We start from the raw sequence: 23,455 nt of genomic DNA, 5'->3' as shown, positions 1-23,455 counted from the left end.
ATTAATTGTTAACTTTATCAATTTAGACTAAAAATAATTCTAAAAATATTATATATAAATAAAAAAACTTATACATTAAAATATAAAATATAATAATTATTAATTTTATTTATTAATATTAAGAAACACTTACACATTAAACCGAAAAACAAACATATAATAACGCATACACATTAACGGAAAAAAAATATAAACCAACATTAAAATAAGATATAGATCATCGTTCACAAAGTTACGTCAATTTTTACCTAATTGGCTGAATTAGAATGTTCCTCCCAAAGATGTTCTATTAGTGCATTACGAAGTTCGAAATGTGCTTTTTGATCTTTGATCTGTCGTTGACGCTCGAGGAATTCATTGAACTGAGCTTTATAATTTGGTCTCATTTGAACGTTTGCAGTTGATTTGTCTATCAATACGTTGATAGGTGCCTCTAAATCACGTTCATCCTCAATTATCATATTATGCAGGATAATGCAAGTTCGCATCACATCTTGAAGCACATTTTTCTTCCAAAATCTCACTGGGTTACGAATAATTGCAAACTTTGACTGCAATACACCGAATGCACGCTCCACATCTTTCCGACAAGATTCTTGTTTCTTTGCAAAATGTTTCATCTTTAGAGTCTGTGGATCCTGAATTGTTTGAACCAAAGTTGACCATTTGGGATAAATTCCATCAGCTAAATAATACCCCATATGGTATTTTTTGCGTTGAATAGTGTAATGCATTGGAGGAGCAATACTATTAGCTAGATTGGAGAATAGGTGAGATGACTCCAACACATTTATGTCATTATTCGTCCCAGGCATACCGAAATATGCATACCATATCCATAAATCATAATCAGCAACTGCTTCCAGAATAATTATTGGTGATCCAGAACGTCCACTATATTGCCCATGCCAAGCTGTAGGACAATTCTTCCATTGCCAATGCATGCAATCTAAACTGCCCAACATTCCAGGAAAACCACAAGATTTACCAATATGAAGCAATCGAGCAATATCGTTGGCATTCGGAGATCTGGGATATTGCTCTGAGAAAATCTCCACAATAGAATGACAAAATTTCTTAAAGCTTTCAATTGCCGTTGACTCAGCAATTTTACAGTATTCATCGACAGCATCGGCTGGAATACCATATGCCAAGATTCTCATTGCAGCAGTTACTTTTTGAATAAATGACAAGCCAACTCGACTTACAACATCAGTACATTGTTGAAAGTAAACATTATGTGCTGTAACTACATTTATGATACGTTGGAAAAGAGTTCGAGACATTCTAAACCTTCTCCGAAAAGTGTTAGCATCAAAACGTGGATTACTACTAAAGTAATCAGCGTACATATTTTGGTGTGCTTCTTCACGATTACGATTGACAACTCGATGACCTTCCATTGAGCCAACATGAGATGTTTCACTACGTTGATTTCGCATAAATCTCTCATGAAACATTTGATCTTCTTTCTCCATTGCATCGAAAGAAAATAAATTATCTTCAAGATTGTAATCCATGGAGTTATCTATTTATCTTATGGAGAAAGTGTGAATAAAATTCTTATGGAGTTATCCATTTATATAGGGAAGTCTTATGCATTATTGCAATTCTGGAGCCTTGTGCATTATTAAGAGTGTGATAGTGGGTAACACTGTAGCGTGCCACATATATTATTATAATTATGGAGCCTTGTGCATTATTAAGAGTGTGATAATGAGTAATACTGTAGCGTGTCAGTGATATTATTATCATTATGGAGCATTGTGCATTATTAAGAGTGTGGTAGTGGGTAACACTGTAGCGTGTCAGAGATATTATTATAATTCTGGAGCCTTGTGCATTATTAAGAGTGTGGTAGTGAGTAATACTGTAGTGTGCCAGTGATATTATTATAATTCTTGAGCCTTGTGCATTATTAAGAGTGTGGTAGTGGGTAATACTATAGCGTGCCAGTGATATTGTTATAATTATGGAGCTTTGTGCATTATTAAGAGTGTGGTAGTGGGTAAGACTGTAGCGTGCCAGAGATATTATTATAATTCTGGAGCCTTGTGCATTATTAAGAGTGTGGTAGTGGGTAACACTGTAGCGTGACAGTGATATTATTATAATTCTGGAGGCTTGTGCATTATTAAGAGTGTGGTAGTGGGTAACAATGTAACGTGCCAGAGATATTATTATAATTATGGAGCCTTGTGCATTATTAAAAGTGTGGTAGTGGGTAACACTGTAGCATGCTAGTGAAATTATTATAATTCTGGAGCCTTGTGCATTATTAAGAGTGTGGTAGTGGGTTACACTGTAGCGTGCCAGAGATTTCAAAATCTTTTGGAGGGAACAACTCTATAAATAGAACCAAGCTCATCACAATCACTGCACTACTTCATTTTCTCTTCTAAACTTTTGAAATTTTAAGATATTCATAAACTTCTGCATAATGTCAAGCAGTCGAGGAGATGGATTCACTAATATTGAGGATGTGGTATTAGTTTCTACGTATTTGGAGATATCACAAGATCCAATTATAGGAAAAATCAAAGAAGAAAAGATTTTTAGAAGAGAGTAGCAGCTATCTACAATTCAAAAAAAGATCCTAGCTGCCAAGAAATGAATTATGGTTCACTTGATCATAGGCACCAGAGAATTGATAAAGCATTCAAAAAATTTAAAGGATAAATCTATATACCTTTTCACTGCGAGTTAACCAACAATTTTACCAAATGATATTCTCTAACATCTTAAATGACGATAACAGTTCTGTGGGAAAGGATGCAAAAGCCTGCAATGATTATGTCCCCTCACATTAAATGCTCGAGACTAAGCAATGAAGGAGACATCTATTTCAGACACATTTCCTTTCGGTTGAATTCGCCTCGAAAGAAAGCCTATCATGAAAGCATGCTTTTGTCGAGGAAGCAAGGCCAAGGTCTGCACCGCCCCACATCACTGTTAAATCTAAGATCGTACTTCTAGAAGCTAGTTCCATCTATTTAAACGGGTAACTGTTTCTCTGTACTCATTATGAATTGATTATTACTTTTCTTTTATATCTTCAACTCTAAACTTTGGTATCAGAGTTTATATCAGAGAGCTTATCGTAATACATGTCAATCCCGAGGAGTTGGACCAGAAACAACATTTTTTTTTAAATTTCTTTTATGATTACTTAATTAGATTACATGTATGAAAAAAAATATGTAAGAATACAAAAGCTACAAATAATAAAACAAGTAGAATGTGGAAATATATCATATGATACCCACAATTTTATTAAGCAAAAGCATTCGATTATTTAATGGTATTTTGTTAATAATGGAGATCGAATACATTGCATGAAATGAGAAGCCGCCAAGCGGCGGCATAGAATAGGTATTTGGTAGGTACAAATCGTTATTAATACTATATTATATTAAAGGGCTGCTTCTTTAATAAAAATGATCATATACTTGAATTTAATTTGTTAAAAATCAGCTTTTTAGGATTTTATTTCAGTTTTTAATAAGTTCTAATACATCATTTGCCCCTTTCTAAAAAAAAAAAATGATTGATGAACTTTAAAATTTAAAGTATATTGATAATTCTTCAATTTATATAAAATATCCAATTAATCCCTTAAATTGAATAATTGAACTTACATAAAAATAAAAATATAATTAATTAATTATTCAGTTTGCAGAAAGAAGTAAGTTGCATGTGGAATACGTGTTGCACGCGTCTTATTACATATAATTCACAAAATAAATTAAAAATAAAGTTCTTACTTGTTCAATTGTAAACATTATCTTCTAATATTAGAACGGTATATCCGATTTTGGTCATTTTACTTTTTTTTTTTTTAAACGTCAAGTACATCTTTCATATTTAACTTATTTTTTTTACAGCTGAGTGATTAAATGATTATATTTTATTTAAATTCAGAAAGCTAATTGAATAAAAAAAGGACGAGCGGGTACACTACGCGTCCCCGCTAAGCGATGGTCCGGGGAGGGGTCCCATCACAAGGGTATACTAGGGGCAAGCCTTCCCTTGTCATTTTTTTTGGGTAATTAATTTATTAGTCTCTATATTTTGACAAAACACACTGTTTAGTCCCTGTATTTTCAAAAACACACACTAAAGTCCCTAACGTTTTTCTCGGTGAACTGTTTAGTCCCTAATGTTTTTCTTGGTGAACTGTTTAGTCCCTGCCGTTAGACTCTCATGAAGATTCTGTTAGTCAATTTGGATTTGTGTTCTTCTTTTCCTTTATTTTGCTTTCCTTTAAACTCTAATGCATCTGAAATCAACTTTGAGTGTTCTTGTTCTTAATTTTCTTCTTAATCGTTCAAATTCGTAAGCGTTGAGTCTGTTCTTTTTATTGTTCTCCATGCAAATAGCTTCTTCTTCTAAATTGGATTACTCTTCTGAAGTTTGAAGGTAAATAGTAAAGGGTAATTTAGTCATTTCCGAAGTCATAAACGGTAAAAAATGTAACAAACAGACGGAAGGACTAAACAGTTCACTGAGAAAAAGGTTAGGGACCTTACCATGTGTTTTTGAAAATACAGGAACTAAACAGTGTGTTTTGTCAAAATATAGGGACTAATAAATTAATTACCTTTTTTTTTTTTATAAGAGGCTGCTCCTAATACTCGAATCCGTGACCTTCGGTCACACGACAACAACATTTTAACGTTTTACAGAAAGCTAATTGAATATTTTATATAAATTAAGTTGAGTAAGTAATACTTTGAAAGTTTCGGTGTCAATTAAGTTTTTTTTTTTTTTTTAAGACAAATTTAAGGTGAAAATGATGTATTAAGCCGTTTTAATAATAAACAGCTACCTACCTCCTCCTCCATAAAGAAACAAAAACAAAAACAGTGTCTTCGCCACCTAAAAAGTGTTATCTCACAACAACCAACCAATTTGTAAGGAAATCCTATTTTGAGCATGCTTATATAAGAACCTTGTTATATAGTTGTTTTTTGATTTTGCCACATTAACCCATTTTAGCCTATCTAAATCTATTCATATCATTTATTTTATTTATTCACTATTAATTAGTGGATTATGATGCAATTTCGACCTCATGTCATGTTACTTGATGACCTAATGCTATTCTAATTTTTTAATTCAACAACATCACTAAACAAATTCACCCTCTTTTTTTTTTTACCAACTCCAGATGTTTATTTAATATAACTAGTTTTTTTTTTTTTTTAAACAATATAACTAAGGACAGAAAATCTAAAGAAATTAACAATTTGAATCTGATTGTTGAAATTTTTTTTTTTGCGATTATTGAGTTCATTTTTCTGCTGTAAAATTCGGTATTTATATTGTAAAAAATAGATAAATAACTGTCAAATAAAAAAAAAATTCACGTTTCAGTAAAAAAGTTATGTAACTGCTCTCATCTATTAACTATTTTTGCTGATTAATTGTGTTTTTCTACTATAAAAATATGCAGGAAACTTACCAGTAAGAAAATTCCATGTTTCAGCAAGGAAATTTTATAACTATAAAGCAAGATTGCTCCCAACTATTTCTCCCCCACTAACCCATGTTTCAGCTTTACTATCTCCCCCACTATCTTCTATGCCAATTTCTATGCAAATGCTACTGAATTATTTGTGTATTTGATTTACAGTTATACATTTCAGTCAGATCTTTTAGTAAATTATCAAATCGGTCCAAAACTTCATAGTGTTCACAATTTTTTACGGAAAAAATAATTATATTAATTACAAATCCAAGCCATAATAATCGATAAAATTACCCAATCAACTCGAATCCCATCAACTTATATAATTTAGATCGAATTAAGTGATTGATTACGAAATTGGTCCAAATTAAAACATGGGTGAAACAAATACGAATAAAGTAATTTTTTTTATAGATAAATATAATAATATAATTAAAATTAATATATTATATTATATTTTTTTATCAGTAAAAAAAGAATAAAAGACACTTAAGCTCCATAATTATTGTTTTATAATATATATAGATGTCTAAAAGATAACCTTAAATAAAAATATTCTGATTAAGAATATTATTAATTTATTTTCATCACATGTGGATCTGTGGTGCAATGGTAGCGCGTCTGACTCTAGATCAGAAGGTTGCGTGTTCAATTCACGTCAGGTTCAATTTTTTTTGTTATTAGAAATATTAGGAATAAAATTTTATTATTTCACACATTAAAAATAAATATATATACTTTAAAAGTTATTATAAATCAATTTTACTAGGGTTGAGGATTATATATATGTCATTAAATTTACTAGGGTTGAGGATTATAATTCGGTTATCAAGGGAGGCCCATATATCATTTCCAATCATGTTTTGGCCTTAAGGCCTTGGGTTCCTAATTTTAATCCTCACGACTGTTCGGTTAACAGGATCTTGACTTGGGTAAGATTCCCGGGCCTTCCCATTGAGTACTACAGTGAAAACTTTTTGAGTAAAATAGGAGGTTTGGTTGGTAAGGTCCACCATGTGGACAAGACTACAATTGGGGCCATTAGGGGTAAGTTTGCTAGGGTATGTATAGATGTTGATCTGGCTAAACCTTTACTTTCTAAGTTCTGTGTTCAGGATAAAGTGTTCTTTATTGAGTATGAAGGTTTACATAACATCTGTTATGATTGTGGCATGTATGGTCATTCTCAGGAGGGTTGCCCTAAAAGGGAGAGGGTTGTTATAGAGAGGGTTGAGAGTAGTGTGCGGATTACTAGAGGGAACCAGGGGTATGAAGGGAACTTTGGTCCCTGGATGGTGGCAAAGAGGCCCGCTAGACGTAGGAATCAACCTGCAGTGGTTCACAATCGTCCTCCTGATATCAACACAAATTCTAAGTCCCTTTCTCCTAAAGCTACTGTTATTCCAAATGTCAAAGAGAAGCCTGTCCTCAAAGCTAGAAAGGAGGCTGGGGTTTCTTCAGTAGCCTTGCCTGGGTCCAGATTTGGGGCCCTGATGATTGAGGAAGTTCAAGAGTCAGACCAAGATGAGAATCATATGGATGAGAGTATTCCAGGATTAGAGTCTGTAGATCCAGTCGAGAAGGTGGTTGAATCTGTGAACCCACTTTTTGTCTCTAAGGATGAAGCCCAGGGGGGGACCCTGACCCTTGCAGCTAGAAGGATGAAGAATTCAAATGAGGTTAGTATTCCTGTTCCTGGTATTGATCCTGGGATTGGGAAATCTATGGGAGTTAACAAAACTAATATGAAAAAGCTTAAAGGAAAACAAAAAAGTGGGCTCAACACTTTGGCGTTTCCAGATAAGAGGGGGCCCGGGGGTACCTCGGTAAGGCTCTCAGGAGCCCCTAGTAAATACCTAGCTTAGGGTAGGGGTGTGGTCAGTTGTCCTCCTTTCTATGGATTTGTTATTTTGGAATGTTAGGGGTGCGGCTAGCAAGGCTACCCGTATCCATATTAATGATCTTATTAAGCAGTTTAATCCATCTTGTTTTGCTCTTTTGGAAACTAAGATTAGTGGTGAGAAAGCAGATGAGGTGGTTAAGAAGTTTAAGAACTGGCACTGTGTTAGATCGGAGGCAACTGGCCGGGCTGGGGGGATTTGGCTTTTTTGGAGGCCAGATCGGATTCATTTTGATATTCTTAGCATGGATAAGCAGTTCATTCATTGTAAAGTGAGTATTTCCGGCAATACTTCCTTTTTTATTACCCTTGTGTATGCTGACCCTATCTTGTCTAATCGAAAACGGCTCTGGGAGGTTCTCTATTCTATGAGTGTCAGCATTTCGGAGCCCTGGTTTGTGGCGGGTGACTTTAATGATATCGCCTTTATGAGTGATCAGAGAGGGGGATCCAATCATTATGTTAATCGCTGTCTGCATCACAAGAATAGTATGGATTTATGTGGGCTTTCCGATCTGGGGGCTTCTGGTCATAAATTCACTTGGAAGCGTAATAATACTTTTGTTCGATTGGACAAAGTCTACGCTAATGTTTTAGCTCTAACTTCCTTCCCCGAGTGCTCTGTGTTGAACCTCCCGTTCCGTCATTCGGATCATTGTCCTATTTTGTTTAGACTTTTGAGAGGTAAGCATCCTAGGGGTAAGAGACCGTTCCGGTATCAGTTGGCTTGGGAGTCCCATCCTAAGTTTAAAGAGTTCGTTCATGAGAGTTGGAGACCTCATTCGTATGTACTGCAAGCTGCTGAAGGGTTCAGGAATAAGGTGCAGGGGTGGAATAGGAATGTGTTTGGGCATATTATCAGAAGGAAGAACAAGTTATTAAAGAGGATGGAGGGCATTCAACGCAGGTTGGAGGGGAGGTTTGATCATAGCCTTGAGGGCCTCCTCAGAACCCTTCAGAAGGAGCTGGAGGCTGTGCTTAGGCAGGAGGAGTTCCTTTGGTTCCAGAAGTCTCGGAAGTGCTGGATTAGAGATGGGGATCGTAATACCAAATACTTCCATCTCTCTACCCTGATCAGAAGGCAGAGAAATAGAATTGAGGCCATTAAGGATTCTAATGGTGATTGGGTTTATGAAGATGAGGTTATTCGGAACTTAGCCCTGGATTTCTACAGAGAGCTGTTCAAAGAGGAACCTGTTCTTTTGGAGAGGGCTCACTCTATTGCTACATTTCCTTTAATCAGTGAGGATTGTAGTCAGGAGGCCTTTCAACCTATTTCCCGAAAAGAGATTGACCAAGCTATCTTCAGCATTGGGGCTTCTAAAGCTCCTGGGATTGATGGTCTTCCGGCGGGCTTTTACCATAAGCATTGGGATGTAGTGAAGGAAGGCATCTATAATTTTGTCTTGGGGGTGTTCAGTGGTTCGAAGGATATTGAGCTGGTTAATAGAACCCTCCTGGTTCTGATTCCTAAGATTGATAAGCCTTCTTCCTTTTTGCATATGAGACCTATCAGTCTTTGTAATGTTCTTTACAAAACTGTTACAAAGATTGTGGCTAATAGAATCCGTGGCATTCTTCCTGCGATCATTTGTCAGAATCAGGGTAGCTTTGTGCCTGGTAGACAAATGATGGATAATGTGGTGATCGCCCAAGAGATGGTCCACACGATGAAGATTAGGAAGGGGAGGAAAGGCATTGTGGCTCTGAAGCTGGATTTAGAGAAGGCTTATGATCGAATTAATTGGGATTTCTTGATGGAGAGCCTTGAGAGAGCTAGAATCCCGGACAGTTGGAGAAGTTTAATTAAGGTATGTATTTCTTCTCCTGTGTTTCAAGTTATGGTCAATGGGGATATGTCGGAGGAATTTTCCCCGGGCAGAGGAATCCGTCAGGGGGATCCTATGAGCCCTTTCCTTTTTGTTATTGCTATGGAGAGGCTCTCTCACCTGATTCAGGATGCGATTGATAATGGGAGTTTCCACCCTGTGGCGATCAACAGCTTCTGTCCCCAGGTGACTCACTTATTCTTTGCAGATGATGTCCTTATCTTTCTTGAGGGTAATGAGGAGCAGTTGAGAGTCATTATGGATATTCTGGATTGTTTTTGTTCGGCCTCTGGGCAGAAGCTTAATATCCAGAAATCTAGGATGATGTGCTCTAAGAATATGAATCAGAGAGTCTGTAAGAGATTAAGTGATCTCTCAGGTATTCCTCTTACTGATTCTCTTGGGAAGTATCTGGGCGTTCCCCTCCATAGTGAGCGTGTGTCTAAAGGCTCCTTCAAAGAGACTTTGGATAAAGCTAATTCGAAGTGTGCCACTTGGAAAGCCAAGACTCTGTCTCTCGCTGGCCGCCTCACGTTAATTCAATCTGTTAATTGTGCTGCTCCCAATCACATCATGCAGGCTTGTAAGCTTCCGGATCCTGTGCTTAATGATCTTGACAAGATTAACCGTAGGTTCCTGTGGGGGGAAGCTGCGGAGGGCAGGAAGATCCATCTTGTGCCTTGGAGTGAGGTTTGCCAGCCTAAAGATTCTGGGGGTCTGGGTATAAGGAAAGCAAAGGACAATAATAAAGTTTTATTAATGAAACTCCTTTGGCGTATGTGGCAAAACCCTTCCTCTCTTTGGGTTCGCCTCCTTTGTGGTAAGTATCGGAAAGACAAAATCTTCGGGGGCCCGAAAGAGAGAGTTGCTAATTGTTCCTTCCTCTGGAAAGGACTTGGTGCTGTGTTTGATGAGTTCTGCTTGGGAGTTGGCCTGGAGGTGGGGAATGGTAAGTCCATTAGTTTCTGGTTTGATAACTGGATTGGGGATAAACCGTTAATTAAGGTGTGTTCTTCCCCCCCGCCTAGTGATATACGCAACTGGAGGATTGCCGATATGGTTGACTCGGAAGGGGACTGGATCTGGTCAAAGTTTGATACTTTCTTTAGCCTTGAGACTCTCCTTAGAATGCGGGGAGTGAAGGTGAGTAATCAAGAGGAAGACTTGGATAGGCACTGTTGGGCGCTGACTAACAATGGAGTTTATTCTTGCAAATCGGCCTTTGAAGCTTTCTCTCTTTTTAGATCTGATCCTCCCTCGGATGTGTGGAAGTCGATTTGGACCCTTAAAGTTCCTTTCCGTATTAGGAGTTTCCTGTGGCTGGGCGTTAAGGACAGGCTTCTTACTAATTCGGATAGGCACAGAAGGCACTTGGCTGATTCTGGAGCTTGCAGTAGATGCAGAGGCCATGTTGAGACTTTGTGCCATGCTCTTAGAGATTGCTCTAATAGTAAAGAGGTTTGGAGGAAAATTCTCCCACACCATATTTTCTCTTCCTTCATGGCACATTCTGAGGTCGACTGGTTCTCTGATGGTGTTAGAGGAAAGTTGCTTCCATACATGGAGCATGGTGACATTTTCTTTGCTATTATCTGTCACCAAGTTTGGAAATGGAGAAACGAGGAGATTTTTGGAGATAAAACTGTTTTTATGACAAACTTAGCTGATTTCTTCTCGAAAAAACTTTTCTCTATTATCGATAGTTTCAAAGGAGAGTCCCTTGCCAGAGCCTCTCAGTGTTGTGATGTCCATCTCGTGGGATGGAACAGGCCAAGAGAGGGGGTTGTGAAGCTGAATACTGATGGTTCCTGCCTCAGTAACGGTAAGATTGCGGCTGGAGGTGTGCTTAGAGATGTAGGGGGCGTCTGGCTTTCTGGGTTCTCCCAGAATTTAGGGTTGGGTTCTTCCTTTTCTGCGGAGCTCTGGGCTATTCTTACTGGAATCAATCTTGCTAAAAGGCTGGGTGTTAAGAGGCTCTCTGTGGAGTCTGATAATTTGGAAGCAATCAAAATGATTTCTGAGAATCATTCTATGGGTCTTAACAGTCGCAACCTCATCAAAGCTATTATAAGGCTTTGCTCCTCCTTTGAGTTCGTAGAGTTCAGACATATTTTTAGAGAGCAGAATCGTGTTGCTGATCGCTTGGCGGCGGCGGGCCATGAAGGGACGTTAGACGTTACTACCCTTCCTGTTTCCCCTAGTTTCATCTCTCATCTTCTCTTAGAAGATAGGATTGAGGTTAGCTTCCCTAGGCTAATTCCTGGGTAGTTTGTTGTTATTCGTTTTTCTTTTCCTTTTCTACCAAAAAAAAATAAATCAATTTTACTAAACATTAGGATAAACTTAGATTTTATCCCTAAACTTTCAATTCTTTTATTATTATTTTAAGAGTGATTATAAATCAATTTTACTAAACATTAGGATAAACTTAGATTTTATGCCTAAACTTTCAATTCTTTTTTTATTATTATTTTAAAAGTGATTATAAATCAATTTTACTAAACATTAGGATAAACTTAGATTTTATCCCTAAACTTTCAATTTTTTTTTTCTAAAAAAATATAAAACAGATGTTATTAAAATGTGCTTTCTATGTCTACTTTGTTTTTGACAAAGTAATCTTTACTTTGTTTTTTCTACCATTGGATGAGCTTACTTTATTAAAGTTCATCACAATCCAATGGTGAAAAAAACAAAGTAAATTTTACTTTGTCAAAAACAAAGTAAGCATAGCCTAAGCCGTTATTAAAAATATTAAGAATAAAATTTTAACTTTTTTTTTTCTAAAAAAAGGTAAAACGGATGTTATTAAAAATATTAGGAATAATATTTTATTATTTCATACCTTAAGAATAAATACATATTTTTTAAAAAAGTGACTATGAATAAGCTTAAACTGTTCATCTGGCGGATTTGTTCAGGATGCTTACCTACTCGAGCACGACTGGCTCAACGACGTGTTCTCATCACAATTGAATGCCCTGTGTATGTGGAGCAGGATGAAACGGCTAACTATTTATTTGTTGATTGTAGCTTTGCAGGTGATCTTTGGAGGACAGTCGACTTACTGATTCCTCAAATTGGAGGGCTAACTTTTGCAGATTGGTTATTGCATGAATTGTGTAGCTCAAATCAGGATAATCTCGTCCGAACATGTTGTGCTTTGAAGATGATTTGGGATCACCATAATACAGTTTTATGGCACATGGAATGGTGGCCGGTGGACTCCAGTTGGCGGCTTGGGATTGAAGAGTACCGTGAATGGAAGGCTTTTCAGCGAGGAACGACTGTCAGTCCCGCAGATCAGTAGCGACAGCAGCAGCGCGCCAGGGCAACTACCGTCCCGCCACCCGCGGATCAGTGGCGATAGCAGAAGCGCAACACGACAACTACTGTCACGCCACCCGCGGATCAGTAGCGTCAACAGTTGCACGTCACGACGGTATGTCTCGCGGATCAGCAACGTCACCAGCAAATCAGCGCTTCAACCTCTGTCCCGATCAGACCAACACAACTAGTTCGTAGTCAGCGACGGGGAGAGGCGTCGGAAACAGATCGGCCAGAATCAACAGGCCGACCCCATTCAATTCAGCAGGTATTGACCAAATTTTCCCTTCTACATTCTGTTTCCTTTCCTAAATGGAAGCCTCCAGCGTTAGGTTCGATTAAATATAATGTTGATGGGGCGTTGTTCATGGAGGAAGTGAGTTGTGGGATGGGAGTGGTGGTCAGGGATGCAATGGGAGCTTTTTTTATTTTGTAGTAGCAGCTGTGTTGCAGGTTCTAGGGAGCCTCGAGTGGTTGAGACAGTAGCACTAAGAACAAGTATGATTTGGTTGGCGGCTTTGCATTACACACATGTTGAGTTTGAGTCTGATGCGAAATTAGTTGTGGTAGCGATTCTGTCGAGCAAAAAAGATATCTCGGAGTTTGGCTCTCTTATTCATGATTGTCGGTTTATTCTAGAATACAACCCCGATTTTAATTTGTCATTTATTCCTCGTTTAGCGAATGGGGCTGCACTTTTAGTAGCTAGATAGATCTATTACAATGCTAGCAATTTTTTATCTTCCGAAGTTCTGGAATGATTGTTTTTTTTAGGAAAACATAAGGAATTTTATAGATGAAACATCATTACATCTGCAATTAGAGACTGGTTTAAAGACGCAAGCTCTTCATGCCAAAAACAAGGCGTAGCCAAAGATAGTGCCTCCCTTGCGGTAACGTGGGCGGCATTATTGGCAGACCTACGAGCAAAACAAAGTGTAAAATCTGAGATATTTGATAACTATTGTTGAAGATGTGAATCCTACTATATGAGATTTCCGATTTTTAGGTTAAAAAATAAATAAATTTTGCTAAACATTAGGATAAACTTAGATTTTATCTCTAACATTTATTAATCTAAGAAAATAAAAGGGTTAAGGTGCAAAAATACCCTTAACGTTTTGGGCCAGGAGCAATTTTACCCCTAACGTCTAAAATAGTGCAATTTTGCCCCTAGCGTTTGTAGCCAAGAGCAATTTTACCCCTAATGTTGGTAATTTGGGTCAATTTCAGACATTATTATAAAACACAGATATTTTTGTTCGTTATTTTGCACCAATTGCATATCAATTCATTCTAAAAAAAGGATTTCATGTTTTTTTGTAATTTAATAATAGAATTGGAGATTAATATTTATAAATTCGGTAAATTTTTTGATTTTTTTTGTCTAATTCGTACAAAAGACAGTATATTTTTTTTATATTTTTTTCACATCCCAACATATGTTTATGATTTGTTACTGATAAAATAACGCACATGTGAAGTGTAGATGATAAGATTCATGACCGAGAAGACAGTTTGATGAATTATTTCTGAAATTGACCCAATTTATCAACGTTAGGGGTAAAATTGCTCTTGGCTACAAACGTTAGGGGTAAAATTGCACCATTTTAAACGTTAGGGATAAAATTGCTCTTGACCCAAAACGTTAGGGGTATTTTTAAACCTTAACCCAAAATAAAAACTTTCAGATATTGCTGGTAGTTAAGAGAAAAAACAAAACAAAAAAAGCTATTTATTCTCAGATCTTTAGACACAAATGTTTTAAAAAAAATATATAAATATAAAGAAAGAGTGGAGGTGGGCCTATTTGCCGCGCACAATTGCTACAGTGAGCGAGCAGAAGACGGAGTAGGCAAAGGTGATAGAAAAGAAAAGAAAGATAAAAATTCTTGTAGTCAATTTGTTGGTGATAAATAAGATAAGATTCTATATGTTTATTTTCATTCAAACTTTTTTCTTAATCGAGTCAGCTCGCGAGCTTTCGAGCTGAGTTTTGACCTACTCAAACTCGGCTAGTTTACGAACCGAGACAGTAAATCGTGCTCACAAACGGCTCGTTTACAACTCGAGCCGACCACCGAGCCGCTCATGAGTAGTTCGGCTCATTTACAGCCTTAATAATATTCACCGAATATTTATAGTTGTCTTAGAATGATCACTCAACTTCAATTTATCTAAATAAAATGCTCTAATACATCATCAACTCCCTGAACTTGTCCATAATAGTAGATTGGTTCCTTGAACTTTGCAAGTGTCTCACCAGCTCCTTGAACTTTGATTATTTTGTATCGTCAACTCCCTAAACTTGTCCATAAAAGTAGATTAGCTCCTTGAATTTTATAAGTATCTCACCAACTCCCTAAACTTGCTTATTCAGCAACTACTAAATACAAAATTCATAATACTAACTCTCAATCATCATTCATTCGATTTGTCAAACCTACAATACTAACTTTTATAATAGATTGAAGGTATGAGAAGAGAAAAATTACCTCTCGAATAGATGAAGATGTATTTTTAAAATGTAGGTTTAATAGGTTTTTGTATTTAGTTGTTACGGAATAAATAAGTTTAGGGAGTTGGTGAGACACTTTTAAAACTCAATGAGCTAATATACTTTTATGGACAAGTTCAGAGAGTTTGTGATATGAAATAATCAAGTTCAAGGAGCTAGTGATGTATTAAGCCTAATAAAATCATTCAACTTTGAATTTTATCTTAATAAAGTCACTTCGTGACTTCAAGATAAAATAGACACCGGAAAAACATGACGTGACTTCTACGTCAGTATTAGTCAATATGTGTCTGCTAATTAAATGACCGAAACGACACGTGACTGTCATCTATAGGAGTTCTTATATTAAGCATCCGTTCTTCCATGTTATTCGGAGGACCTCCATTTCACATTTGGACACGTGTAGTGTGACTCCATATAATAATTAAAATAGTGAGATCTTTTATAATATATGTAGGTTCATATTACACGTGTCAAAATATGTATGCGAGGTCCTCCATTTGACATGAAGAACCGGGTGCTTCTAATAATTTGCCCATCTATAGATGGCAGAGTGTCATATAGGTGGCAGTCACTTGTTTCGGCTAGTGTTGAAAATTGATTACAGCTAATGCGGCAATCACATCATTTTTCTGGTATGTTTTACTCTTAAAATCGCTGTTATCAAAGTTGAAGAAATTAAAATGGTAATTTTAAAACATCCATGAAAAATCAGTGAACAACGATGATGCATTTAACCCGTTACTAATCCTATATGCAATATTAAAAGAAAAGAAAGGAAAATAAAACAGTGGACTCAGCTCAGCTCACCGTCCATTAAAGCTAAAAGATTCTTCCGTCCACTCCACTGTTGAAAAATGAAAGAAAAGGAAATGTTTACATTTTAAGCAGCACAACCTTAAACAAATGTGCTCACTGTTTTCCACTTCAAATTCCACATATTTTACTAGAAAGCTTTTTTTTTATAAATGGGGTTTCATTAATTTTGACAAGGATAAATATATATGATGCATCAAAGTCTTAACTAAATATGCCCACTTTGTTTCATATTGCTTTCCTATGAATTGTTCTATCAATCACCAATTATCCCTTATTTTTCCTATCAAATTTATACTATTTTCAAATTTCTATCATGCAACATTATTTGTCGCTTGCTCATTTATATATCTCACGGTTACATTAATATACTATAAAACGAACTAACACATGGTATTTATCAACCACTACGTGTCTCAAAACAGACTTTCGGATTACTGTGAAGTTTCTATGGAATGTCTTCTTTCTAAAAAGAACTCCCATGTGGCTAGATCGAAGTGTAACACATTGGTTTAATACTATGTAGATATTGTCCGTTTTGATACAAATCCAACACAGTGGACCTTACGCAGGGCAGAGTTAGGGGTGGGTCTAGGGGCTCGGGCCCCTCCGGCCGCCGGAACCACCATGGTTACAAGTAGTTTTGGCCCCCCTAAATTAGTCTATATAGACTCTATTTAGTAATATTTCATTGTTTAAAGATAGATGAGATTGTTAAAAACATTTGTCTCTTTTTAAAAGGTCATAGGTTCAATTCCACCAACCTCAATTTATTTTAGAAAATGTTTATTTATTGAATTTTATTTTTCAATAATTATAAAACTATGTTACCATTATTAATTAATTAATTTATTTTCATAACATTTTTGAACTCATTTTTATTATGTCTTTTCCATTAAAAAGAATTAATTTCTTATTTTTGTTAAATATATCCCATTATGTGGTAGGCTTGTCCAATATTCAAAATTTCAATATTTTGGACCTATTAGGTAGTCCCTAAATCCAAACTTTTATATTTTTTTTGGCCTGTTAGGCATCTATAAATCCAAACTTCTAATTTTTTTTGATCTGTTACGCATTTCTAAATTCAAATTTCTAATTTTTTTGGTCTGTTAGGCCTCCATAAATCCAAATTTCTAAAAAATTTTTCCTCTTAGGCCTACTTAAATTTTTGCCTGGTAGGCCATCTGAAATCAATTTTTTTAATTTTTTTACATGTTCAGCCCTCCCTAAATCCAATTTTTTTTACATGTTAGGACTATTAAACGAAATCTAGCTTAATTTTGAGAAATTGTACATTAATACTTAAAATTGGTTCTTGACCATTCAAATTATAACACGCATATATACAAAAAAAAATTAAGCAAGTTCGATTTAGGAATTTTTTTTTCCCGAACGCACGTGTAAAATCGGTCCCCCAACCGAATAATCCTGCATTCGCCACTGGTCTTACGGCTTTAAAACGCGTTTACATGTAGGGATGTAAATAGGATGAAGATTCCATCAGTGACCCGCCCCGACGGGGACAGGGAATCCCCAATAAGGATCCCTATGGGACGAGGATGGGGGAATAATTTTGTCCCCCCATGACGGGGATGGAGAAAGGTATCCCCACCATGCGATCCCGGTCCCTGCCTCGTTAATTCCCAATGAGGATCCTCGATTATTTCCCATGATAATTGCTTTTTTGGATGATTTAAGTACATTTTAATCAGGTGATTAATTGTTTTCAATTTTTAGTTTTTTTGTAATTTAGAAAATTAGAAAATAATTGTTAATACTTGGAAAATTTGAAACATATGTAAAAGGAGAATGGAGATCCGTGTGGGGACGATGATGGGGATAAGTTTGTCCCCATTTAACTCATAGGGACGGGGATGGGGAATCCCCAACTAGTCGGGAAACGGGGATGAGAAATGCATTCCTGCCCCGCCCGCCCCATTTACATCCCTATCTACATGTATTAAATTCCCATCTTACTAATAAGTCTCATTCACTCTCTCTTTATTTCCGATGTGGGATTCAGTTCATTCCTGCCCCATCGTCATCCCTTAGGATCGCTCCTTGCTTAGGCCTTCTACCCCGATGCCACCCACTCCGGACCGGATCGTTACACAAAAACTTTATACCATTGATGACTTCTCCTGGAACCAGAATCCTAAAAGGGGAAAGAATCCTAACACACAAAGGATTCTTAGAAGACAAGGAATTCAGCCCATCCTTATATATAGACAAATATAACCACGTCTTATAGTACATTAACACTATAACTTACAACTAGTCCTATTCTTCAATTCAACCTTTCCTAAGCACCTACTAACTTAGACATCATCAGGTTCGCCGACTCCGGCCCTTTTCTGACCCTTGGTTTTTGTTTTACAAGTTAGATTCGGAAGATCTAACAAGACGTTTAGACTCTCAGTACAAATTCATATACACAGTTACCATTGGTGCAGAATGTGCTAAAGATTGATTTTTTTTTTTTTTTTTTGTGAAAGAAAAATAATGATTAATGTGGTATTCTTATAATTAGTATATTTGTCAATCAATGTTTAAAGTAAGTAAATAGAGTAGAATTCGTAAAGCACAAGTTATTATAAACATAAACATGTTTAGTCAATAATGTTCAAAGAGAATGATGCATTGTACATCTTTTAGATAGCAGGACCACAAACATTAATTAATTAGCTGCACCCTTAATTAAAAGATAAAATGTCCATAAACGTTGTATTGTATCCATCAATAATCAAGGTTTCCTTAATTAGATGATGACATTAAACATTTTCTTTTCATTCCATGTTTCAAGATGCCCCCTCAAGTGCTTGAAAGCCAACTGTAGGGGCTCGTTTGGTTCACGGAATAGAGGGGGAATAGAATAGCCTATTCTTAAAGAATAGCTATTTTCACATTTGGTTGATTTTTTTTATGGAATAGCTATTCCATGGAATCCCTATTCCTTGATTTCATGGAATAGCTTTTCTTCAATTTAGGTTAGGAATAGCCTATTCCTAACATTATATTTTTGTAATTTATAAAATTATCCTCCATTAAATCCTCAATCTTCTCTCTAATCACTTTCCCAAATCTTGTAAATTTTGGTCAATCCATAATTTATATCATATAAAACGTGAAAAATGGAAAAATGACGAAAACGTTAAAAAATGTAAAAATACGAAAAATATGAAACACGAAAAATGTGAAAATGTTACAAACACGAGAATATGCAAAAAATAAAAAATGCGAAAAACACGAAGACGCAAAAAAAAGCAAACACACGAAAAACACAAAATAGGAATAGCGCGAAAAAGTGACAAAACACGAAATATTAAAAAACGTGAAAAATAAAAACACGAAAATGCGAAAAATGCTAAAACACAAAAACGTGACAATATGTGAAAAACATGAAAATAAAAAACGCAAACAAAACACGAAAACGTTAAAAACACAAAAATATGAAAAATACAAAAAAACATGAAAAAACGTGAATAACACGAAAAAGTAACAAAATACGAAAAATACAAAAACGCGAAAAAAATAAAAAGGGGAAAAACCGAAAAACTAAAACGTGAAAAATCGAAAAAATGCAAAATAAAACACAATAACATGACAAAACGTGAAAAATACGAAAACGTGAACAAACGGAAAAAACAAGAAAACTTGGGAAACACGAAAAAACATAAAAAAAACGTTATAAACGCATTTTTCGTGTTTTTAACACTTTTTCATGTTTTCGTGTTTTTCGATTTTTTCACGTTTTTCATTTTTTTCACATTTTCGTGTTTTCCATTTTTTCATGTTTTTGTGTTTTTTACGGTTTGCACATTTTTTTGTGTTTTTTCATATTTTGCGTGTGTGTTTTTTTTTGTGTGTTAACACATTTATATGTTTTCGCGTTTTCGCGTTTTCACCCTTTTCCACTTTTATCTCATTTTTTTCTTTTGTTTTTGTGTTTTTAATGTTTTTTTTTTGCGCTTTTACATTTTGTTTTTTTACCTCTCTTTTTTCGTGTTTTTACAATTTTTCCGTTTTCATGTTCTTATTGTTTTTTCGTTTTTAATGTATTTTTCGTGTTTTTTCCGTCTTTCGTGTTTCCCATTTTTCTATTTTTTATATATTTTTTAAAATAATATATATTAAATATTTGAACAATTTATAGTAAAAAATTAAAATTTTAAAAGAAATAAGAAATTACATTTGAGGATAATATTGTCTTTTTAATAAAAAAATTATCTATTCCATTCTACCTTATTCCACCAACCAAACATAGGAATAGTAATTCTTAAGAATTTCTATTCCATTCTTTGCTATTCTATTCCTTTGGAATAACCATTCTATTCCATTCCATTCTATTCCGCGAACCAAACGGCACCTAGGTGTTTTGGGTTAAACTAAATTCGGTTTTGACCAAATAATGATATAAACAAATTGGGAAAAGCTATCCGGATAGAAGGAATAGAAAAAAAAATCCTACCAAAATACCCTTTTGAAATATTTTTATTTTGTTTATTTTTATATTCTATTAATGATTCAATACTACTAGTACATTAAATACTATTTTAGTTTGTGAGTTCCCATGACTATAAATATATAAACTAAAATCTAATTTTATTTTATGAAGGGTAATTATGATATTTCAACTCATTCTATCCATTCTATCCACATTTTTTTCTATCCATTTAGCAGTGTCCAAACAAATTTAGTATCTAATAATAACAAGTATTTACATGAATATGAATTGGTACTTCATTTATATATAACACTAATCACATGATTCCAGAGTGTTTGTTTACTCCATTTTCTTTTTCACTTTGTTTTTTTATATTAAAAATGAAAAATGTTAGATGTTTGGTTAGAGAATTATTATTACCTTTTACATATGAAAAGTAACATTTTTCAAAAGTAGTGAATTCATGCTTGTCCAGTAGGTAAACCAAATAGACCTCTTAGTTTCGCTCTTAAGTTAAAATTTGAGGAGAGAGAGAGAGTTAAAAATCGGCTCCTCAAATCACTAAGAGCACATCCATTCTCTCTACCAATAGAGAGTCTCCCTCCAGCTCGTATAGTGCCTTCTAAATTCATTTTTTTTTATTAAAGAGTCTCTCTCCTTTCACTATTGGTAAATATAACAATCATTAATAATTTTAAATATAAATATAAGAAGTATTGTTGGAGATGATATATTTTCGTCACTCTTAAATCACTAAAAGTCAATTATTTATATTATTTTTAAAGAGTGCACTAAGAGTCTTTTAGAAATGCTATTATACTAAAAATTGTATTGTTTGTGAATGAAATTTAAAACAAACCAATAATTTATTCCGCGTTTTTTTTTAAAATTGTTCAGTTTTTTTGTAACACGAAGGGGTTAAAAATCCCAAACAAAATGAGCAAAGAAACAAAAGCATCCACAAACAAAACAGACCAGCTACTAACAATATGAGGTAGCCCCGAACCATAAAGATCAGCAAAAAAGATATCATGGATTCCTCTGCAGGAGGCACATCACACACGTGAAGACTCAATAGAAGAGAACATGCGTAATTTGCCATCCAGTCTGTTGCTATATTACTTTCCATGTAGGAATGAATAATTTTAACCTCCCAGTCCTAATCAATCAACTCTTTACACTTATCTTAAGCAAACGAAATTATGACAAGGACGATCATTTATGAAGTACCAATCGGTTAATGACCTACGAATCAAGTTCTACGACCACCGCTGTGCCAAGGAACATGGACCAATGGTAGAAGACTTCCAAAATCACACTAATATACATCCCCAATTCCACGCCTTGAATTATGGGAAGACATTTTTTTTGTAAAACACAAAATGTCCTTATAGCAGACACTCACACTCAAAGTTTTACATGCGTTCATAGGCTAAGCTAGGGTATAAACACTGATTGACTACCATATTTACCCTGACACCCTATAAATAGAACAAGATGTCTCACAATTAAAGTATACAAAAAAGATTTTCTGTAATTTAGATTTAATTGCTTATCGCTCAATGTCCATCTTTTCTAAACTCTACTAACTTTAGCATCGGAGAATACTTAGGCTCGCTCCATCCCAATAAACAGAGTTTATGAAAAAAATTACCAAGAAACTCATCTAGAATGTAGGAACTCTTCAAGAGGCTACAAACTTAAACAATGTCGTAATAGCAAAGTTGTAGGAAAAGCTAAACGAAGCTGAAAATGTCATCAAGCATTCGAACTTCTAGGATTTTATCCCATGCTCTACTAGACACCACACTACCAACAGTTGCCCTCCTAAGAGAGACATATTCATCGAAATCTCAATGTGCACGCTAAAAAATGAGGTCTAGGGAAAAGTAGTGAAGCCCCCACAAGCACCAAGGAAATCGCTCTAGATCACATTTCTTTCCCCACAAAGAGAGCAGCTGGAAAGAAGCTTATAGAGAAGACTACTCTCCACCTCTAAAGCACCTTCCATGGAAAAACATTGTTAAATCTATATCTTTATCACACCAAAGGAGATTCAATAGAGAATTTGTTGATGCTAAACCCTCCCCAGATGAACACGGGTCTTAAAAACATTCAGGCAGACCAAGATCTCCTCTAAATAAGAGCCCGTGGGTATTCTGATGAATCTGAATCTCCACAATGGAGGAGAAAAACACGGAGAAACTCTGTTAGGTCCAAATCCCAGGATAGTCGAAGGTAGTATGATAAAACTATTATACTAAGATCTCCTAAAAACCGACCGTCAAATCATTGAAGGGCCCCTTCGGATAATGAAGATGACAAAAAGCATGTGGATAAAGAAGCCATATACAGCCTCATCCAGAAGCAGGTAATAAATTCCATGACAGATACCAGAATTAATGCCCAAATATCAAAAGTAACAGAGACTGGCTCCCCACTTGGTGCAAGCTTTCTAGGCGAACCAATTCCTCAAGGATTCAAGTACCCTTCCCTCGAGAAGTACAATAGGGTTGGAGACCCAACCGTTCATGTGAAGAACTTCAGGCGGGCACTGCAAACTACAACAGGAACTAATGTTGTTTTGTGTCGCTTCTTTTCCACAACCTTGAAGGAAGTAATTGCTTATATGTATGAGCAATTACCAGCTGGATCCATCAGGAGCTTCAACCAAATGGTGAACTAGTTCACTCAACACTTTATCATTTCAATACCAGAAAACAAAATGATTTAGGATCTCAACTACATAGTTCATGAAAGCCTCCGAAAGTGGGTTGAGAGCTTGTAGAAAATTGTAATTCGAATTAAACCCCTTAGTGTTGTTGTATTGGTGTATGCCATGGAAACAAATTGTCGAAGCAAGGCTTTGTCCTAGGAAGAAACAAATCGATAGCTTAAAACCTTCCCAAAAATCATGAAACGGGCCAAAGACTTTATCAAATGGAACAAACACAAACTCAACCCATGGTTGAGAAATTCAAGTGCCAAGAATCATTTCAATCTAGATAATTAGTCAAAGTAGCAAAATCGAGGAGGCAAAGATAGAGATTGTAAGATGCCAAGAAAACAATTGTAGCGCGACTTTGTGCCGCTTAATGCTCCAGGAAGGAGGCCCTATACAGCCTTGAGAAAAACAAAGAATATATTG

General features: G+C 35.5%; 1 protein-coding gene across 1 annotated transcript; it reads right to left on the bottom strand.

Annotated features, from left to right (window-relative positions):
• Positions 1-222: 222 nt before the first annotated feature.
• On the bottom strand, positions 223-1,470 carry LOC136224819 (protein ALP1-like). Its single transcript, XM_066013246.1, has one exon. The coding sequence runs from the start codon at positions 1,458-1,460 to the stop codon at positions 249-251; it is 1,212 nt and encodes a 403-aa protein (XP_065869318.1). The 5' UTR covers positions 1,461-1,470; the 3' UTR covers positions 223-248.
• Positions 1,471-23,455: the final 21,985 nt, after the last annotated feature.

This window comes from Euphorbia lathyris, chromosome 3 (genome assembly GCF_963576675.1).
Source record: "Euphorbia lathyris chromosome 3, ddEupLath1.1, whole genome shotgun sequence".
Classification (NCBI taxonomy): Eukaryota; Viridiplantae; Streptophyta; class Magnoliopsida; order Malpighiales; family Euphorbiaceae; genus Euphorbia; species Euphorbia lathyris.
This window is presented reverse-complemented; position numbering and strand designations above follow the sequence as displayed.